Raw genomic sequence first — 20,470 nt, 5'->3', positions numbered from 1 at the left:
TATATTGTTCTCTTTAACACATTTACTAGACTAAAAAGTTACACTTTTATAGTAAAAAAAAAACCTTGGTCTTAGTCATTTTACCATTTGGTTCACAAATAATACAACAGCTGTTTACAAACATTTAATTTTAAAATGCCTTGTAGTTATGACATGCCACACCTTTGTGAGAATGGAAGAAACACACAAACGGCATATTTACAATTTGAGTTTCTTCACTACCTTATCTAGAAACAAAGACATTTAAAGGACTGGATTGGGTGACATACAGGAGGAAACGCTAGATGGTGAGATAACCTCTATTTTTGCTGGAAAAAAAAACGTATTTATTCAACCCGCTAATAGACTCGACATCAAAAATATTGCTTCACAAGCAACGACACCATTCAGTCCCTGCATTTAATGCACATGAAAATAGGAGTACACAAATCTGTAACAGAACAAACAATACTGACACATAAGCCATTAATGTTACAAAGGCTTACATTTGCATCGAAAGGGGCAAAGAAATGTTTACAAATTTACATTCAAGCTGTTAGGAACATAGAATGTATAATTAATATGGATTCAATTAATATGCTTAGAGATTTATACACTTCATTTTAAGAGGTTTACTATTTAATACTGTGTTTTTATGTTCTTTTAAACATATCACGTTATTGTACTCTTGAATTTGTTTAAAATGTTTGTTTTTTTATAATTACAAAAGCAGCTGTGCAATTTGCACATCTTCCTGTGGTTCAGTATTTTAACCCAAAATGAAGGTTCTACTGTTAATGGATCCAATTAGGAAAGCACAAAATGAACTACCAAATGATTCATGGCATTTTGTTTCTAAAACAGAAAGCAAAGAAAGAATCTGTGGCCAAGAAACTGAACAAGTAGTCTATGGCAAAATAATAATCCACCAAAACAGAACCAACATATCCTCACAAGAGGAAACAATCACATGCACAGTCTACAGTATGATGATGATACACAAACAGATACTAAATCCTAGAACTGTACTTATGTTGAAGCGATACAAAACATCCATGTACAGATAACTAACAAATTCTACAGCGTTGTTTAGCTAACGCAACAGCACCTTTTTGCAATTTTCAAACAAAAATACTTCACTGTTGTTCTGTTGCCTGGCAGTTAAAATAGAACCGTAAATCGTTGTACTACTGTAAATTCACTCTTGGAACTGCTTGCAAACTATTGCCCCATTGTTAGAGATCAGTCAAAATTCTCTAGAGAAAAAGAATGGCTAATATATATATATATATATATATATATATATATATATATATATATATATATATATATATATATATAATTTTTTTTCTCTTGTAGTCCTTTGCCTAGAAGTTAACATCGCAGTTTGCACTAATGACAGATTACAACCAACTAAATAAATTATTTAGGCTATTCATGCATACATGTACCCTGTTACAGTATGGGTTAGGTGATGGGAGTTATACATTACGAATACATACAATCACTACTGTATATTGTCCAGATGGCCATACAGTGTTCAAGTTCCATAGCTAACATGGAAGCATGAGATGGAGATACAGGAAGGCAGTTAATTTAAAAGTTACAAGGCCAAATAATTATAAAATAATAATAATAATAATAATAATAATAAACAAAATCCATGCAATGAAACATCTAGTTGTGGTCAATCGTATGAAGACCAAAAAGCAGACCCAGGTTGTTAACATCTTGCATACCAATTTATGTCATTCTGGAAAAGCTGTTACTGGTAGCTGTACTACTGCATTTACTTCTTGTTTTAGATAGACTGAATTTAGATATAAAGCAGAATTCAAACTAAATATTTAGTTCTTTTAAAAACTGATCAGCTTTTCCTTTGTTGGAAACACCAGTCTTAAGCATATAGAGTTGCACATGGAACAAAATTGTTCCTTTTTACAAGCTTATTATTGTGTAGCAACCATTTACGTGTGGTTATGTTCGTCTGTGTGTCTGGTACAGAACTGAGGCAAGTTTCTGTCTGTGGAGTAAACCCAATGTTGCCAATATCTACCCAGAGGTACACTGAGACTTCTACAAGCTGACACTTTATGTAGTTCCTTACCAGTCCAACAAGTACTGCAATGCTTGTGGGATGTATAAAATGCACAATTTCACTTAATATATGCAAGTAAATTGCAATGTTGCTAAAGCAAGCAGAGTACATTTTCGCTTGGTAAGACTGTAACTACTCTATGCACGAGGACGCAGGATAGCCCCCTCCTTCTGCAGTGTGTTGAACTGTATGTTCTTGAAGGGCTCCAAGCTCTCCAAAACACTCTCCACACCAGACACACTTGAACTGGGCTTCACGGGAGTGGACAATTCCATGTTTAGCCAAGTGTTCCCGCTGTTTGAATCCCTTGTCACAGGTGGGACACTTGAAGGGTTTCTCTCCTGTATGGACTCTTCGATGTCTCTGCAACTCGGATGAGTATTTAAAGCGCCTCTCGCAGTCCGCGCATTTCATCGGCTTCTCCCGAGCAGGGTCGCATCGGTGCTGCACAAAATCAGACGAGGACTGGAAGCGGCGGCCGCAGAGCGAGCACTTCAGCGGCTTTTCGGTGCAATGGGAGTTCTGGTGCCTCTGTAACGTTGACGACTTTTTGTAGCCCTTCCCACACACGTCGCACTTGTACGGCTTCTCCACGGCATTCGATCCGGAGTTCGATTCTGTACACTTGTGCCTGAGAAGTTCCCCGGATTGTCTGAAGCCCTTTTGACAAGCGGCACATTTGAACAGACTCTCGATGCCGTGGACATGCTGGTGGTAGAGTAGGTGGGAAGGCTGCAGGAAACCTTTGTCACACTGATTGCACTTGAAAGGGCGATCTGCCGGGTTTTTGTGCGTACGGCGGTGGCGAACAAGTGCGTACTGCTGCTTAAAACTCATCTGACAGTCCTCACACTGGAAAGGCCGCTCTTCGGAGTGGGTGCGCTCGTGCTGCCTCAGGTCTGAGGGCCGCTTGAAGCTTTTCCCGCATGCTGTGCAGCGGAAGGGTCGCTCTCCAGCTGGCTGGCACTGGTGGTGCAGCAGTTCGGACGACTCCTTGAAATGAAGCTCGCAGAGGTTACACTTGAAAAGGTGCTCACCAGAGTGAGCGTACATGTGCCGTACCAGGTGCTGCCTGTGCTTGAAGGTCTTCTCGCAAACGGCACATTTATACGGGCGATCAGCACTGTGAGTGCGCTGGTGGTGCGCCAGATGAGAAGCCTGACTAAAACTCTTCTCACAAGTGTCACACTTGTAGGGTTTCTCGCCCGTGTGCACTCTTTCATGACGTGAGAGTTCCGAAAGGTGACGAAATGCCTTATTGCACACAGAGCACTTATATGGACGGTCAGAGTCCTGGAAAGCTGTAGAGGAAGAGGAACCCATGGCTGCCCCATCACTGGACGTCTCAGCAGTAGAGGGCTGCTGAGGGTTAGAAGAGGAGTCTGGGCGGTATGTTTTTTCACAAATAGAGCACTTCATTGGATTGTTTCCAGTGGTGTGCTCATTATGATGTTGTGCCAAAGACGTAAGAAGGGAGAATCCCATTTTGCACACACCACACACAAATGGCTTCTGCTCAACCTGGACACACTGATGCTCTAGAAGATCCGTTGCTTGGTTGAAGATCTTCATGCACTGGGTGCACTGGAAGGAACGGTCCTGATTGACCATGCACTGGTGCTCATGTGGATTGGCCAAGTGCGAAATATCATGGCCACACGCACCGCATTTGTGGCCACCTTCACCTCCCACCTGCAGCTGAGGCTGCTGAGCTGGCAACGGGTGCTGCTGTGCATGCTGGCTGAGCTGTGGCTGCTGTAAAGCAGGGTCTGCCTGTAGGACAATACCATATGCAGCACTGCCCAAAGCATTCTCTGCCCCTTGTAAAAGGGGATGCCCAACAGGAGGAGGGGCCACTGCATGTTGCTGTTGCCATGCTTCTGTCATTCTTCCACTGTACATGTATAAATTCAGCTTTCAGGGATCAGCACTTTGGGACCTGATTGCACAAAAATGTTCCAACAAGTGATGGTCAGTTCATTGGAAAGGTAACAAATGAAACTAACAGTCTTGTAGAGAGGTTCAAGACTTTTGGGTAAACTTGTTCATGGTGTGTGTGTTAAACAAGGTGAATTTTTACATTAAATACCAATCCCAAGGGGAGGTGTCTGAAATTTCCTCCAGTAAACGGCAAAGAGTAGTCTCCAAATGCATACCTGCAATAAGAAAAACAGTGGTTTATTACACAAAGCAGCTCATTTACGCAATAATTACTCAGGCCTTCCACATCCTTTGGGAGGGAAAAAAAAAAATCATAATAGAATTAGTATGTTGTTCTTCAGCTCAACTTCCAAAAGGGACACAAGGTCAATTCAAAATAAACTTTTTTTTAATTTTTTTATTATAATTAATGTAATTAAAATCATATTTATTTGGTTTCCCTCAACAAAACTTTTTTTTATTTGAGAATAGTTTTTGAAACTGAAATTTCACAAAACTAAATTAAGCATGCAGAAGTGTGGTTAAAAAAGTTTAGAACCACGGCCTTATTTAGATCTCACTGAGAAAAGGCTCATTCTAGCGGATAAAATAATGAGTCAAAAAAAAAAAAAAAAACCTTTACTTATACATTTTCCATGACTTTTCACAGTCTTAATAATTTATCTGATATATTGTGGGAACCCGGAGTTCTTTCAATAATGATTTTAAATAAACACCCTTAATGACATAGAAACTACTACACCAATCACACGCATTTCTCAGATATGGTCCAATCTATAATTGAATCCAAATCCAAATCCAAATCCAAACGATCATTACAACATGCTCACACACACCAGACAAGAAAAACTTAAATAAGGTTTAAAAAAACAATATTTATACAAGAAAAAATAATAATTGCATGCAATATACACAATAAGTTTAAATATACGAACTGTAAAGCCGACTGACTGCTAGCCTGAAAAAAGGGAGAAATCTGGAATTTCCTTTGATGACCTTAATGCTTTGACTGGTGCAGAAAATAAGCCATGTTTCGGATATTAGAGATCCGTATGCAAAGCCATTTCGTTAGGCCTGGCTTAAAACGGTTTCCTTGCTTTTTATTCGCAGTTTGTGTGCAGGAAAACTTTAGCTAGCTTTTGACCAATGCACACTTGCAGCCAAGGCTAGCCAGCCTTGCTAATGCTCTTCAATCTGCCCGTCTTGCAATGGCTACATTTTATGTGACTCACAAATCACACATGCAATAAATGCATTATTTGCAACAATTCATAACGCGTCTGCAGAACTGCATGCAAACGATATGTAAAGCCCCATGCAAGTGTGTTTACCAGTAACAGTTACGCTAAACTGTAGCTATTGCGTTAAAAGAGGCATCAGCCGCCCCCTCACTGGCTTTAACCTACTTTGCGTCGCGTTTTTCCTTTGGTACCTTGTTTTCCCGAAGATCCACGCTTGGAATAAATATATACAGGACGTTTTTAAGGCAGGGAGGGGAAAAAATCGGGCGCTTCCCTGCCAGTGGGATGCAGAAGGCCCAAATAAACGTGACGCATCGGACCTCTACGACCAGCCCCTCGAACAAGGCGGACACCCCGATGATATGGGCGGAATCAAGAAGATGGAAAATCACTGATTTATTTTCATGTATAAGCGAATCGCTAAAATCGTTCGTTCTGTCTGACGATCATGTGTCATGTAAAAATATGTTTAAAAATAATCAAATAATGAAATAAGTGTGTCCTCACAATGGTTTTGCAACGTTTATATATGGAATGGCTTTAGAGTAGTATGTGCAATTTAGATACTCTGTATAATGAAATAGCCTACATATTTTTTGTCTACAGTTTTGTTCGGCCCCAGTTATTCTTACACATACTCTGTAAACAAATCCTAAAGGAATTAGTGGATTCTTATATTAGGAGTTATTGCAAATTATATTAGAAAAACCATAAACACTCTTTCTGGGATTATGTATGTTTAGGCTAATGGTTAAAATGTTATTTATTAATGTTAAAACTGACGTTTTATTCTGGGTGTATTAGGATGTTGATCAGTGAATCCCATAACCTACACTTTGTGGTGGTGGGTGAAATCAGTCCATATTTACAGAAAGACAAAACACAGTAGTCTAATAAAATCAAGGATCTAACCCAAATATTCAAGATGTAAGGTTATATATTACAAACTCTTTAATATTCAAAAGCACTCAAGGTGGTTACAGCCCTGATGAGTCCTTTCAAATACATATTTCAAAGGCAAGACTAATTTTATTTTAAAAAATTAAAAGAGAAAAAGAAGGGAGAAAAAAAACAAGTGTCAAAATCAAACAACATAGAAAACCAACTGTTCAGAGTATCTGCACAGCATCACTCGAATGCTACAGAGCAAAAATAAGTATTTAAGCTATTGAAAGCATCCAGTGAGAGGCTCTGATGTTCAAATGTAGACTGTTCCAGAGCTTTGGGGTAATTACAGAGAAGGCTTGATCAACTTTTGATTTACAAATCAAAATTACAAAAATGGTGTGTCTTAAATCACATAAAACGTTACATTAATCTTTAGGCTAGTTTAGCTAATGTACGCTAGAATAAACAAACATAAGACTGGCTCTTTTAACTGTAAGGTGGGACTTTCAGTCCTACAGCCACCATGCTGGGCATTGTGATGCTGCTTCCAACAATAGTTTTGCACTGTTATAATGTAGGACTACAAACTCCAGATTTAGCATTTCAATTTCTTCTATTCATGCTTGAATGAGTGGCTCATCTCCTCGTAACGTATTTGTTGATTGCCAAATCAACATCTGATTTAAAAATTGAAGATAGTGTTTTTTGTGTGAATGTTTTCTTTGACAAAAATAAGAAACAACATAACCTCAAACATTTTATTAATTTCCACATAACTTGGAAACAATCTCATAAATCATTGCGTAAGAAAGGGCATGCTTAGGCATGCGATGATCTCACAACTTGATATCACTGGATGAGTAGTATAAAATGTACAATAGCACTTTATCATTCATTAATTTAGATAATGTCAGTCAGGTCCCACTGAGAAACATAAGCTGGTATTTTTACACTGCTTTCAGTCCCAGTTTGTTATCTAAGTTGCTGGACAGAGTGACAGGCAGAAAATCACACAGAGTAACAGCAGAAGAGAACAGGCTTACAAACATGCTGTAAAAATCTCCACAGGCTTAGGCTCAGTTCTTAAGCCAACTTGATTTGTTCAAAGGTGGGGTGGGAGACCATTTCATGTGACCACTGTCATCAGTACATAACCTGCTCACAAGGATGGTTTCTCAATTAAAAAAGGCACTCAGCATATCAATGATATCTTGCGAACCTGTTAAAATATGTTAACTGTTCAGTAATATAGAATAATATATATTGAAAGCAGTGGTCATAAGGTAACAGTCTCAGACTTTATCGAGTATGAGCCGAAATACTCAGCCACTGCTTCACCTCTCTTGTACTTTTATGTCCTATAAGCAGATGTGACATCATGTGGTGTACAAGAAAACACAGAATGTTCTTTAGAAGTGAGCTTGGCATAGCAGTGTTTCAATGGTGATTGTGTTATTGGTGAGTCAAAACAAACTACATGACTGGATTGTGCTGAAATTCAGTGAGGCGGGATTCATAAGTGTGGAAAGAATTCTGCAGGCTTATCCGATTCAAACTGTTTGAGTTTAATGGGAATGCACTATGATGAAGCCCTTTAAGGTAGCTGTTACCACAGACTTACAGGTGCGTCAAATCTGGGTAGATGAGAGAGTTGATTTCTATGGATGACATAATGAGCGTCTGCAGCGATTATACAGGGCTGTACCCTGGAATACAGTTAGGGGGGGAAGGGCATGTAGTCTTGATTATAAGTGTGAATCCCATCTTACATCAACTATATCATAGTACATAAAACCACATGACTATCTTTGCACATTAATCTTCAGAGTCCCGTTACTCAGTAATGTCTCTGGCCTTATGTGCATTTAAAAAAAAAGTGTGAAATAATCTTTTGTAACTGTTAAATATGTAGTAAAACATATCAGACGAGCTGTATATTAAAAAAAAAAAAAACCTAAATGTGTGTAATACTTCAGTTCTACAGAATACTGTAAATGGACCTTTCTTATGAATGGAGGAAAAAGTAAGCAAAGTTAAATAATGGATTATAATGGAGTTATACAATAAATTGAACCATAAAGAAGTTTACAATTTACATGGACTTGCCCAGCTTACACAGACATTTACTATTGTGATTTGTGGGTTCCTTACTGTATTAAGAAGTGGTGCTAAGTGTGCATTGTGTGCATATCTTACTCTTGATGATGATCAATGCTGTTATTGACATTCTATAGGCCATATGATTAAATAAAGAAATGAATAAACAAAATGGCTACACCAATGTTGAGTAATATTACCATGACCACCAGGAGAGAGCTGGAGCCCTGTAGAAAGATTAAAGTTATGTTATTAAAAACACTGTGGCACATTAAAAAGTATTGCAAATTTAAACGTATACTGGGCTCAAACCATTAAAAAGTATTATATTATTATATGTCTTTGTGCTGCTAAATGTAACATATTAAGAAAGATCAGTTTACAGATCCTTATTAGACACTCTTTTTGCATTTTCCTAGTGTTACCAAATGCAAAATACACTATGTAGCATTTTACACATCAAACAGAGCCCACAGTGACCCTAAGAGTGCCCACTTTTTCAGTGGCCTGGATTCCAGTATTTATCCATTCCATGAAGCCCTGCTATTATTGTAAAACATTTAATTAGTAGCTTAATAGTCAGACTGATTATAATTTGCAGTGCTTAATGGGAATGAGTGGTCACTTCTGAGCTTATCTGGAGTGACTATGTTTCCATTGTAACTGTAACTTCTCTGATTGGTAGATCTCTTTTCTGAATAATGGGTATTGTAGTTCTACAACTACGTAGTTGAGCTACTATATAAAACACAATTTTATTCACATTTCCTTGCGGCTTATAAGCATATCTCATCAATTAAAGGGATAGTTCATCCAAAAATTAAAATTACCCCATGATTTACTCACTCTCACGCCATCCTCGGTGTATATGACATTCTTCTTTCAGACGAATACAGTCAGAGTTATATTAAATAATGTCCAGGCTAATCCATGCTTTATAATGGGAGTGGATGGTAGCAAGTCCAAAAAATTGCACCCATCCATTATAAAAGAAGTCCTAACAGCTCCAGGGGGTTAATAAAGGCCTTCTGAATGTCTAGCTTCCGCTAACTGTCATACATGAGTTCACAGGAGAGTGGCATCCAGCAGATGAAATAGGACATAGGTAAACTCCGGTGAGAATATGCTAGTTTCCTGAGAAGCAAGTTTTGTTTACAGCAAAGGAAAACTAGTGTCCAATTGGCTTATATCGAAATCCTCAGATATTTTTCTGTACAAATCCTTGTTTTGTACTTCTAATTCATGATCAGTGGTTTGTTTTGCTCTCTGCTCTCTACTCTGTGATTCCACGTTTGTAATTTTGCCTAAAGGGGCGGATGAACTAGACTTTGAATGTGCAATTTTTTTTTTTTCGGACACCGCTGTGAATATGAGCAGGAGCAGTATATAATATCAGGTACCAAGGTTTTCCTTCAGTTATCACAACATTGATTCCGATGTGCTTGTACTGTGTCTTTTGCAACGGTGTCAAAAGCGTCTTATTATATTGTACTCTCTCTCTCTCTCTCTCTCTCTCTCTCTCTCTCTCTCTCTCTATATATATATATATATATATATATATATATATATAAATATACACTCAGGAAAAAAAAATGTGTCCGCATTCAAATGTACCATCTGTTCCTGTTTCCACTGACATCACGAACCATGCAGCTTCTTTTTTTATTAGATTTTTATAATATTTCAAAGATTTATTATATAAAATAGGATGCTGCGTAAAGGCTTAAATTAGCGCTTCATCCATTTTTGAATTTCTTTACAGATAGGTCATGCAGTTACGTATCGATCCTCTACTGGTAACATGTCTTCACGTGATGCGAATTCATAGGTTAGAGTTCACCAAACTTGAACTTAGGAGTGCAGCCGAATGCAAGTTTTTTTGCACAGGCGTGCATTTCCTGTCTGACGCATTCGCATGCGTATGAATAGAAGTCAGTGAAATGAAAAGTGCAGTATGACTGCCCCTTAAGTCCTGCGTTATCCACTGAACCCCAGTCTCTTGTGAAACAACAGTTAGAAGAAGCTAGAGATTAAGATTTATAAAGTTAAATATGGATATGGATATTTTTCTTACACAATAAATATGGATATTTTTCTTACACAAATGCATCGCTTTGCTTCAGAAGGCCTTTATTCACTCCCCCAGAGCCAGATGGACTCCTTTTATAATGGATGGGTGCCATTTTCTGGACTTTTTATATTTATTCAATAGAACTCAGATTGTATTTGTCTGAAAGAAAAATGTCATATACACCTAGGATGGATTGAGAGTAAGTAAATCATGGGGTAATTTTCCATGAACTATACCTTTAAACACATCAGAGGTAGGTTTGTCTCGAAAGGTTTAAACTTTGTCTTTAGAAATCAGTTTTTCTATGTGGAATGTGATTTTACTACCAGAACCAAAATGTTGTGTTTCACTAAATGATAGCATAAGGTTAGAGAACACTGTCACCTTTCATGCTGTTTACTTACTGAGTTTGTCTTTATCAGGTTCAGACGCTCTCCTTCTTGTTCCAGTGGTTCTGGTGAAGACATTAAAGGGGGTGAAAGAGTTATGTCCCTGTTCAAAGGCCATTCCTCCACGTCAACCCCAACATTCAAGCTGTCGAGCATCTGCACAGAGTCCATGGACCCCTCCCTGGCTGCAAGACCCCATTCTTTGCCTTCATGGTTTCGCTGACGTAGTCTCTGCAAATTGTGCCCCTGGAGACCCGAGCATTTCATGCCAGAGCCAAAGTTGTGATGGGAAACAGAGTCTTGGGGCTGGAACCTCATTTCAACCCGATAATCATTTCCCCCTTCTTTCTCCTGCAGATGTGAATGGGAAGAGATCCACTGGGAATTGTTTTCAACAGTCCATTCCAGAGTGGAATTGTTGGCTCCACGGTCTGACAGCTGGTATGCATTCAAGCTAGACTCACCAATCGTATGATTGGTAAAGGACTTGCTTGGCTTGTGATTGGAGTAGACATGCTCTTGGGGGTTATAATAGTAAGAAACATGTGGTTTCTCGTGTGCAGAAATAAACTCCTTTGGTTTGTGATTGGTGGAAGCATGCTCATTAGTCTTGTGATTGGATAAATTATGACCTGCTGACTTGTGATTGGAATATATGTGCACCTGTGGTTTGAACTTGGAAGAGTCGCAATCAACAGATTTGTGATTGGATGGTTTATGCTCCCGGTCTCGTTCCCTGGAAACTGTATGTTCCCTGGATTTTTTATTTAAGGAAACATGCTTCCGGGGCTTTTGATTGGAGGACATTTGATCCCACACCTTCTCGGGGGCCATATGCTCGATAGGCTTGTGATTAGAGGAGCCGTTCTCCCATGGGTGATGAGTTGAGGAATTCTCATGTCCATTAACGTGACCGATCTCCTCTTCAAGCAGGGATGGAGTTGTGGAGCGACTGCTTTCCCCTTTGCTTCCTCTTCTGTGAGGATACATCTCAGCAGTCCAACTGTTGGCCCCACCTCTCTTGGTGTCCATGCCTCTACCTTCAACTAGAACTTGAATTTCTGCCCCTCCTTGTTCATCCACAGCACTCTGCCTCATGAAACAAGCATTCCTAGTGCGATGAGTAGGTGGGCTGCAGGGGGGTGAGGAGGGGCTGCTCAAAACTGGGCTCAGGTCAGGTGTTTGGGCTGGGGGTGTTGTGTCTGGTGTGCAGAGTTCAAGGCTGTCTGTGCCAGTCGAGACCACCTCTAGGTCTTTTTCTTTCCTGTCTTGATGCTTTGGTCTCTGGCACTCCAGTCCTAGTAAACAGAAATATAAAGACATTGTCACATTAAGTAATTCATTATAAAATCATATCATGATCACGAAAGATGGAATTTGAATTGACCACTGCTGATGTTAATTAAATGGAATACATTTTGTAAATAACAGTTACATTCTTCTATGCATTACAGACACTGTCTAGTGCTTGATGATTCTGGGGTAGTATGTGACTTAATTTCTTTAGAATTGGATTGATAGTTTTAATACTTATTTAATACTTATTTTATTTAGTATTTTTATTTGTCACTGACCATTCCCATAGAGATGGAAAGAGGGGGAAAGTTCTTTGGCTATAGCCCTGGCCAGACGACACTCCTCCAGGGCTCTCTGTGCGACTCCATCTGCAGCTTCGGCCTTTCCTCTAGCATGGCTCATTCTGAAAAAAAGTAAGTAAGTTTGGTTCAGTAGCAAGAAAGAGTTTTGTTCAGTGGTAAGAAAGTTGGGCTCTTGTTTGATATTGATTATCCTTTCCTTCAATTTTTACCCATAAGTAAGCTGGTTTTCAGTTTTATTCAGTTGTGTCCTCCTCAAATGGTCATCTCTCTAATTTCTGCATCATCCCTAATTGGGATTGTGCTCTTAAGTGAGATCTCTTTTATGACTTACCTGGACAATGCAATCTCAGCCTTCTGCTTTGCTATGTCTGCAGCTTTCTCGGCAGCTTCCACAGAACGATCCACCTTTTCACGGATTTTGCTGGTACGGAGTGGTATTAGGTTTTTCCGCTTTCCACTCACCAGAACATTCTGCTTGTATTTTCCCTCCTCCTTGGTTCCATCAGGAAAGGTGGTGCAGCCATAGCCATGTCGCTTGTTCGCAAACCACTCACCTTCATAGTGAAGTCCATCTGAACGATGACTTACGCCCCAGCCTGATCGCATGTCATTCCTCCATTCGCCAGCATATGTTTCGGTTACAGTGGCATCCACACTGCCCCCTGCCTCCACTTCAACTAAGCTGACATTGGAGTTGATGTCTGAGGCAGCTGAGCTGACTGTGCTCATACCTGCCTCGCTGCAGAAGGAACTCTGCTTGCTTAACTGGCTGGCCAGAGAGCTCTTGGACTCAGACCTCCGCAACTTTAAACCACTCAGTATGGACTGTCGGAAGCGGCCTTTCCTCTTCCTGTGCCTGTCTGCTTCACTGTGAGCACAAAGTACAAAGCCACTACGCCCCACTGGGCTGCCAGATAACCCACTGACACCAGAGCCATCTTCTGGAGTGGGGGCCCCTTCGCTGTGATCGGATCGTAGGGAGTTTATGGAGGTGCACATAGGGGAGAAGATGATGGCTGCCATGCCATAAGGCACACTCTGTCGCACTCCATAGCCATGACGCATACCACTCAACCACTGGCCCTGGTAAGTGCCTGCAAGGGGAACAGGGATAGAGCAAAATTCATGTCATTATTCACATCACTTGTACAATGGGTGCAAAAGGCTCTCTTTGTTTAATTTAATTCCAAAACAGTAAATGACAACAAATAAACCCCACTACACTTTCATAAAAAGGTGAGATCATGTTTTCGAACAAATGTGAAGCTGTATGTTGTTACAGTGACGGTTTGAAATGCTCCGTAGCGATAGTAACTGTCCAGGGTGCTGAAATGTTTTGACACGCGTATCTCGCTAATGTTGGGAGGTTCTTTAAAATATTACAGTCCTGTTTAGTTAACGAGCGAAGGGTAAAGGACAGAATACATATCCAGCGCATTCATTTTTGGATTTAAATCTAACCCGGTCTATAAATGGGGACGTCTGTCGTGTGATGCTAACATGTACGTTTATTTATTTTTTCCAAAATAATACGCTCGAATGTATAAGGGCACGATGCATGACCAAATCACAGTGACACTGTTTAATCTCCGTGGAACATCAGGAAGCGGATTACACAAGAATGTGAAACAGCCAATCAGCGAGCAAAGCGAAGAGTCTCTAGTGACACAATGACCCGCTGTCGGTCGGTTTCCATGGTAATTTACTGTACAGAGGCGTCTGTGCTTTAGATGCGCGTGGTAAATTAGTTCATATGGTGAAGTTTTATCCTTTAAAGCACGTTATTGAGCATGTTTCAATATTTTTTACTACTAATTACGTTTTTCTGTAAATCTAAAATGTGTTTCAGAACTTAGAATGCCACTGAAGTACAGCAGTCTCACTATTAGTCTACAGTATTATAGTGGAAGTTGTTTAAAAATAAATAAACAAAAACCCTTCTTAATTCCATTTTCTATGTATGTTATATAATAGACTAATTCTAATTCTTGTTGTCTCCGATGACTATGCGATTGCTGTTTCTTGTCTTGCCGTTTACAGATGGAATAATATGTGAGTTGCTCATGTTACTTGTAAAGATCAGTGGTTTTCACTGCTTTGGCTTCAGGCATCTGTCTAATTTAACAAGCTTCCACCAAATCACAGATGAATGAGTGCCAAAATATCGTAGTCTTTATTGGAAGCAACAGAACACCTTTCAAAAGATATTGGAAGCATTTTAAAAGCAGATAGTCTTATTAATTCTATATGGTTAGTTAGTGATTTAGCATTGGTTCTTTCCTGCTGTTCATGACCTTATCAGAACTCAGCAAATACTATTAGAATCTTACCTCCATCCGAATAGGTCTCTGAGCCATATCCATCCTGTAAACCGTTGCTCCAGGTGCCTTCATAACGGGAACCGCTGCTAGTGCTTTCCAACTTCCCATACCTGCCTTTGAACCCTTGTGTCCATTCCCCCTTGTACTCCCACCTCCCTTTGCTCTCCACGCCAATGCCATGCCTCTTGCCCTGTGCCCAAGTTCCTTTGTAACTGTTGCCACTGGGCCATGTGTAAACTCCAAGAACTTCGAATCCATGGCTCCATGCCCCCGCATACTCCCCCTGGCCCTGAGGCCCTGTGCAGATCCCTCGGCCATGCACCTTGCCTTGTTCCCACCCTCCACAGTACGACCCCCCATCATCAAAGTCAAACCTGCCTCCAGTGGACATGCATGAAACAGGTTTTGGCAAATATTCAGAACGTCAAGTGGAAAAATTGCAATTGGTGAGCAAAAAAGGAAGACAGTGATAAACTTGACAGGAAGTGTTACAGCAGTACTCCCCCCGTCCTTCAAGTAGATATGGAACGCATAGAATAAAACAGTGCTTGTAAGTTCAGATGATTTAAAGGGGTGAAGAAGAATCTACCAGGCTACTGTCCTGGTGTTACAGCTCCTGCCTGTTTGTGCATGGCCTTTGGTAATGGATGTCTTTATTGTGCATGCTACTTCCAACAGGCATGCAGATGATGAGCTTCTCCCTTCCTCTCTGCACAGTCCCAACAGGCTGAGGCACACAGCCGCGTCCCGCGTTCCCTGCGTGGAGATCAGCAGGCAAACAAGGCCTAGTTTTTTTCCACAGCCAAAGAGATCCACACAGCAGCAGCATTGATACACTCAGTCAGACATTACACGGCCCCCAAACATACCGCGCCGGCTCACAAAAATGCAGAAATACAGGACGACATCCATAGCCTCAAAGCAAGGATGATGTTAAATCCTTCCTCTAGATCATATTTTCCAAATGAAATGACAGTATTTCCTTGCTTATGTGTTAAATGAGATCAATCTGGCAGAGCATTTTTCCTAACACTGCTCCCACTCGCTCTCTCTTTTCCCTTCTGCGCTCCTGCTGTGGTGTATAGGTGAAGCTTCTTTCCTGGAAGACTGGTTAAAAGCATCGAAAATCGGTTTAGTCCTGCTCTTTGGTCCTCTCCTCCTTCATGTTTACGTGCATATTTAAAGGTGGGTATCCATGATGGTCTGAAGCCATATGATGCTGAGTGTCTCTAGAATCATTACAGGACTGTTCCACCCCAACCCATTCCCCTCCCCCACCAATGCCTCTTCTTGTTGTTCTTAAAGGGATAGAGGCTAAGAATATCATATGCATACAATGGCTTCTCTAATTATCCATTTCTCTTATGATATCCTCTAATTGTATCTGCATAATTGCATTACACTATTTTTAGGGGGCTTCAATGAATATTACATTAGAAATGCAAGTAAATTATAGAATATTATGGCAGTTAAAATTTAATAACCAGTGAAATGCATAAATATCCTTTGTAAATAAAATTGATAAAAATAACAACAACAATGAAATGTATTCTTGCATCAGTTTTTTAATGTATGCACATGGGAACAAATGTTGAAAGGCCCTCCCTCTTTAAAAGTTATGCAATATGCCTAAACAACACTAAAATTAAGATAATAAGCTAAGATCAATAATCATTAAACAGCTTTTAAAATGCCATTGTGGGTCCTGCCAGAATGCTGTTCTTCACTGGTAATGTATGAGAACATGAGAAGCACTGTTTACATGAGAAAAAAAATCTGATTATTTGACAAATCGAAATCGTGCTTTCAATCAATGTATTTTTCCCTATTTTGGCTTTTATATACTATGCCTGGGAGAGCATTTATATGGATGAGACCTAGTAATTGAAGTGGTGTTATATATGTAAGTATTAGGGTTTGAAAATATTTGACATGCAGGCAGATGGATGCAGATAGCTTGGTAGTAATCTTATTTTTGTTATTAAAAATTTGAAAATATCATTATATAGCTTGTTCATTTATTTTGTTAGGTACATTTACCATTTTGTAGTAGTTTGTTAAGCCTACTGCTTTGGAAACAGCACTGCTAACGATATTATAATAATTGTAGATCCAAGTTCACATTTTCACCATTGGCAAGTAACATCTGTACTTCTTGTTTATTTTTTTATTTTTTTGTATGTCCAGAGACTGTGCATATGTGGTCTGTGCATTTGCATCCTTTTACTGGAATGAGCACTTACAAAAACTGTAATTCAGGATTATTTAGGTGTAATAAGGCAAATGCAAAGGAAATGCATGTTTGATTGTTAAAAAGTTCTGTAAATGCTAATGTCATCTATAGAATTTTTTTTTTCCATAAGTTAAAGTATGATAACTTAATGAGCTGGAAACACTGACCATCCAGCTTATTAAGACTAAAACAAACTTTTTTTTTTTTTTTTTTTGCATAACTATCCCTTTAAGAAAAAAATAAAATCTGCAGCTGCTCCATCTGGTGTTGTAGAAGGGGATTTACAAGCTCCAGTTGCAAAACAATAATGTATTGCAGGTTTCTTATAAGGCTACCTAGGCACAGCTTTTGATGCCGCCATCAAGAGTATCACTACATGGTTACCTCAACCATGCTGAATACAATATTGAAACTCTTTACTGAAACCAATTGTTCTCCGCTCTTGGTATTTTAGTCATTTTAAGACCACTAATGGGGGTTGGGAAAAATGATCAAATATTTATCACAATTCTCTCAATAATGAAATACATTACAGACACAGAAACTGAAAAAGTAATAAAATAATAATGATAATAATAATAAGAGCACAGTCTATTACACATTTCATGGATTGTATTTTATTTGGACAGTTATGTACATCGAACTGAAACAAATGTATAAATGAAATCATTTACACAAATGAATCACTCAGAAAGACTTATGAACTCACAAGATTTTATTGTGAATCAATCTAACAAATCTTTCACTTTACTAACAGAATAAATTCTTCATAAACTGCTCAAAATCTGTCTCACATATGATAACTATTTACTAATGTCAATACACGCAAGAACTGTACATTTGGCATGGCACATCAATTGCATTTTTTTTATTAATTTGTTTTTTTTTTTATTAAAAAAATATATTATATATTTTTTCTTTAATTTTTTTATTCTCCATGCATCACAGATGCAATTAACAAAATGCAGGAAATGAATTTACTGTTCACACAAAAATTTGTTCTGATTTCCACATGTGATTTATCTTTGCAGACTAATGTGTTCAACAGGCTAAATGAAAATGCTAATTCACTCTCTGACAGTAGAGAGCACTAACAGAGAAGCAAAAATACAGATTTCCCTGGTGCACAACTGGAACATTGAACCTGACATGGAAAAGAAAGGTCCAATAGTATATACAGTTTTGAAACACGAGTTCACTCTTGTAGGTTACTCCCGTTTCTCGTTATCAAACAAATTGTTGAAAAAAGTGTACATTAACTATGCTATTTACAATCATTTCGCAAAATTACCAATTAGTAGTTTATGTAACAGCAGTGGCTCTGGGCATGTGACCAGAAGTGCAGTTCTTGTTGGCAGGTTTTCTTCACAGCGCAATGGAAAACAGACTACAACACCTGTCCTTAAAAATTGTTGCATGGACTGCATGCTAATGTTCATGTTAGTCTAAACAGATGCATTCAAACTGATATGTTTATTGCACTGAACATCTGTCTTGGTCTGAACGGGACTTATTCCCACTTCTCTTGGAGATATTTCATTGTCAGATTGATAAGAATTTCACACAAATTGCTTGGAACCCAAAGCCTGAATGTTAGACACTGTAACCACTTGTGGAAAGTGCTTTTCTACTGTATATATTCTTTCATGTTTTACCAGGTTCCTAGACTCAGTGAAACCCTTTCCACAATGTGAGCACTCCAAAGGTTTTTCACCATTATTGATTATTTCATGCCGCTCCAAGTCTCTGGCTTTCACGAAGGAATTTCCACACTCACAAACACATGAGACTTCACGCTGCTATGTATTTTTTGGTGCTGTTTAAAATAGTCAAGGAATAGAAACATTTTCCCACAAACAGAGCACAAATAAGGCTGCTTGTTTAAATGTGTCCTTGGGTGTCTTTTCAGCAGTGACTCCAAAACTAATTTTTGACCACACTCATCACAGCCAAATGGCCTTTCTCCAGAGTGAAACTGCAGGTGAAATATGAGGCTTTGGGCCTGTGTCAAACCTTTACTACACAAATGGCATGGAAAAGGCCTCTGATCTGTGTGAATTCTTATGTGATGCTTCAGATGTCCTTTAGTTGGGAAACCCTTCCACACTGAGGGCATGTGTAAAGACTCTCTCTAGTGTGGCCTTTTATGTGAATATATTTTTTTCCTTTACGTGTAAAATACTTTCCTCGTCGAGAACATGCAAAAGGCCTCTCACCAGTGTGAGTTCCTATCTGTTATTTAAGGTGTACTTTACATATGTAAGTATTTCCACACTCCAGGCCTCTCTCGGGTGTGAGTTTTAATGCAAATATTAAGGTTTTCTTTACTCATGAAGCCCTTTCCACACTGAGGTCATATGAATGGCCTCTCACCTGTAGGAGTTATTATATGATCCCTAAGGTGGCCTTTTTGTGTGAAAGACTGCTCACACTGAGGGCACTTGTAAAGTAATTCACCAGTATGAATACTTATGTGATACTTCAGGGGTCCTTTTTGTGCAAAAGTCTTTCCACAATGGTGGTATGCAAAAGCATTTTTGGCTTATGTGCTTTCTTGAGAGAAACCCTCCTTAATTTGTGAACCACTAAAAGAGTTCTCTCCAGTTATGGAACTGGGAGCTTCCTGATTCTCCTCTTCTTTCTGTGCTTCCTTGACATTGCTTGTTCAATCACTTTTAAAATAAACATAGTAACACATCCAAAGTCAATTCAAGAGAAACAAACTTTAAATTAAAGGACATTTAAAGGACAAATCTGATAAACATAGGTGGAGAGTGAACCAACTCCATGTTAAGGCTAAAATCAGCCAAATCTATTAACTACAAACATCACAAACCTTTCTTTTTAGGCAAGAACCAGACATGGGTGTCATGTATAAGCTAATAAAATATGTTTAATGGGACTGAATTTGCATTTAATGTGATTATAATTTAATTAAAACATTATGTGTAAAAAACTTAACCATTGGTGTGAAACAGGCGCAATGTTGTTTGCACCTTGTGCAATGTGGAATTAGTTTACAGCTTTTTCAAGCACTTTGTGATGCATTTTGGAAACAGGAGATGAGCTTCTTTTCTAATGCACCACCTAGCTTGATAAACCCCTTCTCAAAGACTTACTGTTTGTCAATTTTATGTGGGTAACACACATATTCTGAATGCCTTCGGCAGAATTCGAATGAGCCATTTTAATATAGATTAATTTAGATTAATCTAGATTAATTTCAAGATCACAGTGAGATTAATCTAGTTTAAAAAAATTAATTCATGCCCACTTGTGATGTGCTGTGGGAGTGACTTCACTGAAGATTGGGACCAAACCTGTGAAAATAAACAACCAAATCTTTTTTTGTACTGCCAACTGTTAATACACAGTAGGGTGGCAATTATATAAATCCCATGTCTGATTCACAGGCTTAAAGACAGGGCATATGCTATGTGCATCTTTTGTGAATCACTAACAGGTGTACCCTGCACTCAGCAATTTCCAAGTCCACACAGCATACAGGTAGCTGCCACATACTGTATACTTAGACATAATAACTGAAAGAACAAGCAGATCAGATGTGTCAGTGACTAGTGGCGCATTATGTTCCCTCAGTGAGTTAAATAGCA

At 39.0% G+C, this 20,470-nt stretch overlaps 2 protein-coding genes across 4 annotated transcripts; both read right to left on the bottom strand.

The window, feature by feature from the left end:
- Positions 1 to 111: 111 nt before the first annotated feature.
- Positions 112 to 5,600, bottom strand: LOC128016562 (zinc finger protein 319-like). Of its 3 annotated transcripts, none has more exons than XM_052601175.1 (3): positions 5,451 to 5,600; positions 4,158 to 4,233; positions 112 to 4,016 (listed from the first exon to the last, which is right to left on the bottom strand). In XM_052601175.1, the coding sequence occupies exon 3, from the start codon at positions 3,977 to 3,979 to the stop codon at positions 2,210 to 2,212; it is 1,770 nt and encodes a 589-aa protein (XP_052457135.1). In that variant the 5' UTR covers positions 3,980 to 4,016; positions 4,158 to 4,233; positions 5,451 to 5,600; the 3' UTR covers positions 112 to 2,209. The 3 variants fall into 3 exon arrangements, with proteins under 3 accessions (XP_052457135.1, XP_052457134.1, XP_052457133.1); XM_052601174.1 differs by having other exon boundaries at positions 5,425 to 5,591; XM_052601173.1 differs by having other exon boundaries at positions 112 to 4,233; positions 5,425 to 5,591.
- A 1,291-nt stretch (positions 5,601 to 6,891) lies between these two features.
- On the bottom strand, positions 6,892 to 15,873 carry LOC128016561 (junctophilin-3-like). Its single transcript, XM_052601172.1, has 5 exons — positions 14,633 to 15,873; positions 12,634 to 13,396; positions 12,279 to 12,403; positions 10,720 to 12,002; positions 6,892 to 8,471 (listed from the first exon to the last, which is right to left on the bottom strand). Exons 1-5 carry the CDS (start codon positions 15,012 to 15,014, stop codon positions 8,391 to 8,393), a joined length of 2,634 nt encoding a protein of 877 aa, XP_052457132.1. The 5' UTR covers positions 15,015 to 15,873; the 3' UTR covers positions 6,892 to 8,390.
- Positions 15,874 to 20,470: the final 4,597 nt, after the last annotated feature.

The sequence above is a fragment of the Carassius gibelio genome, chromosome A7 (assembly GCF_023724105.1).
Source record: "Carassius gibelio isolate Cgi1373 ecotype wild population from Czech Republic chromosome A7, carGib1.2-hapl.c, whole genome shotgun sequence".
Taxonomy (NCBI): Eukaryota; Metazoa; Chordata; class Actinopteri; order Cypriniformes; family Cyprinidae; genus Carassius; species Carassius gibelio.
The sequence above is the reverse complement of the archived record's forward strand: the minus strand, read 5'-3'. Positions and strand labels throughout refer to the sequence as shown.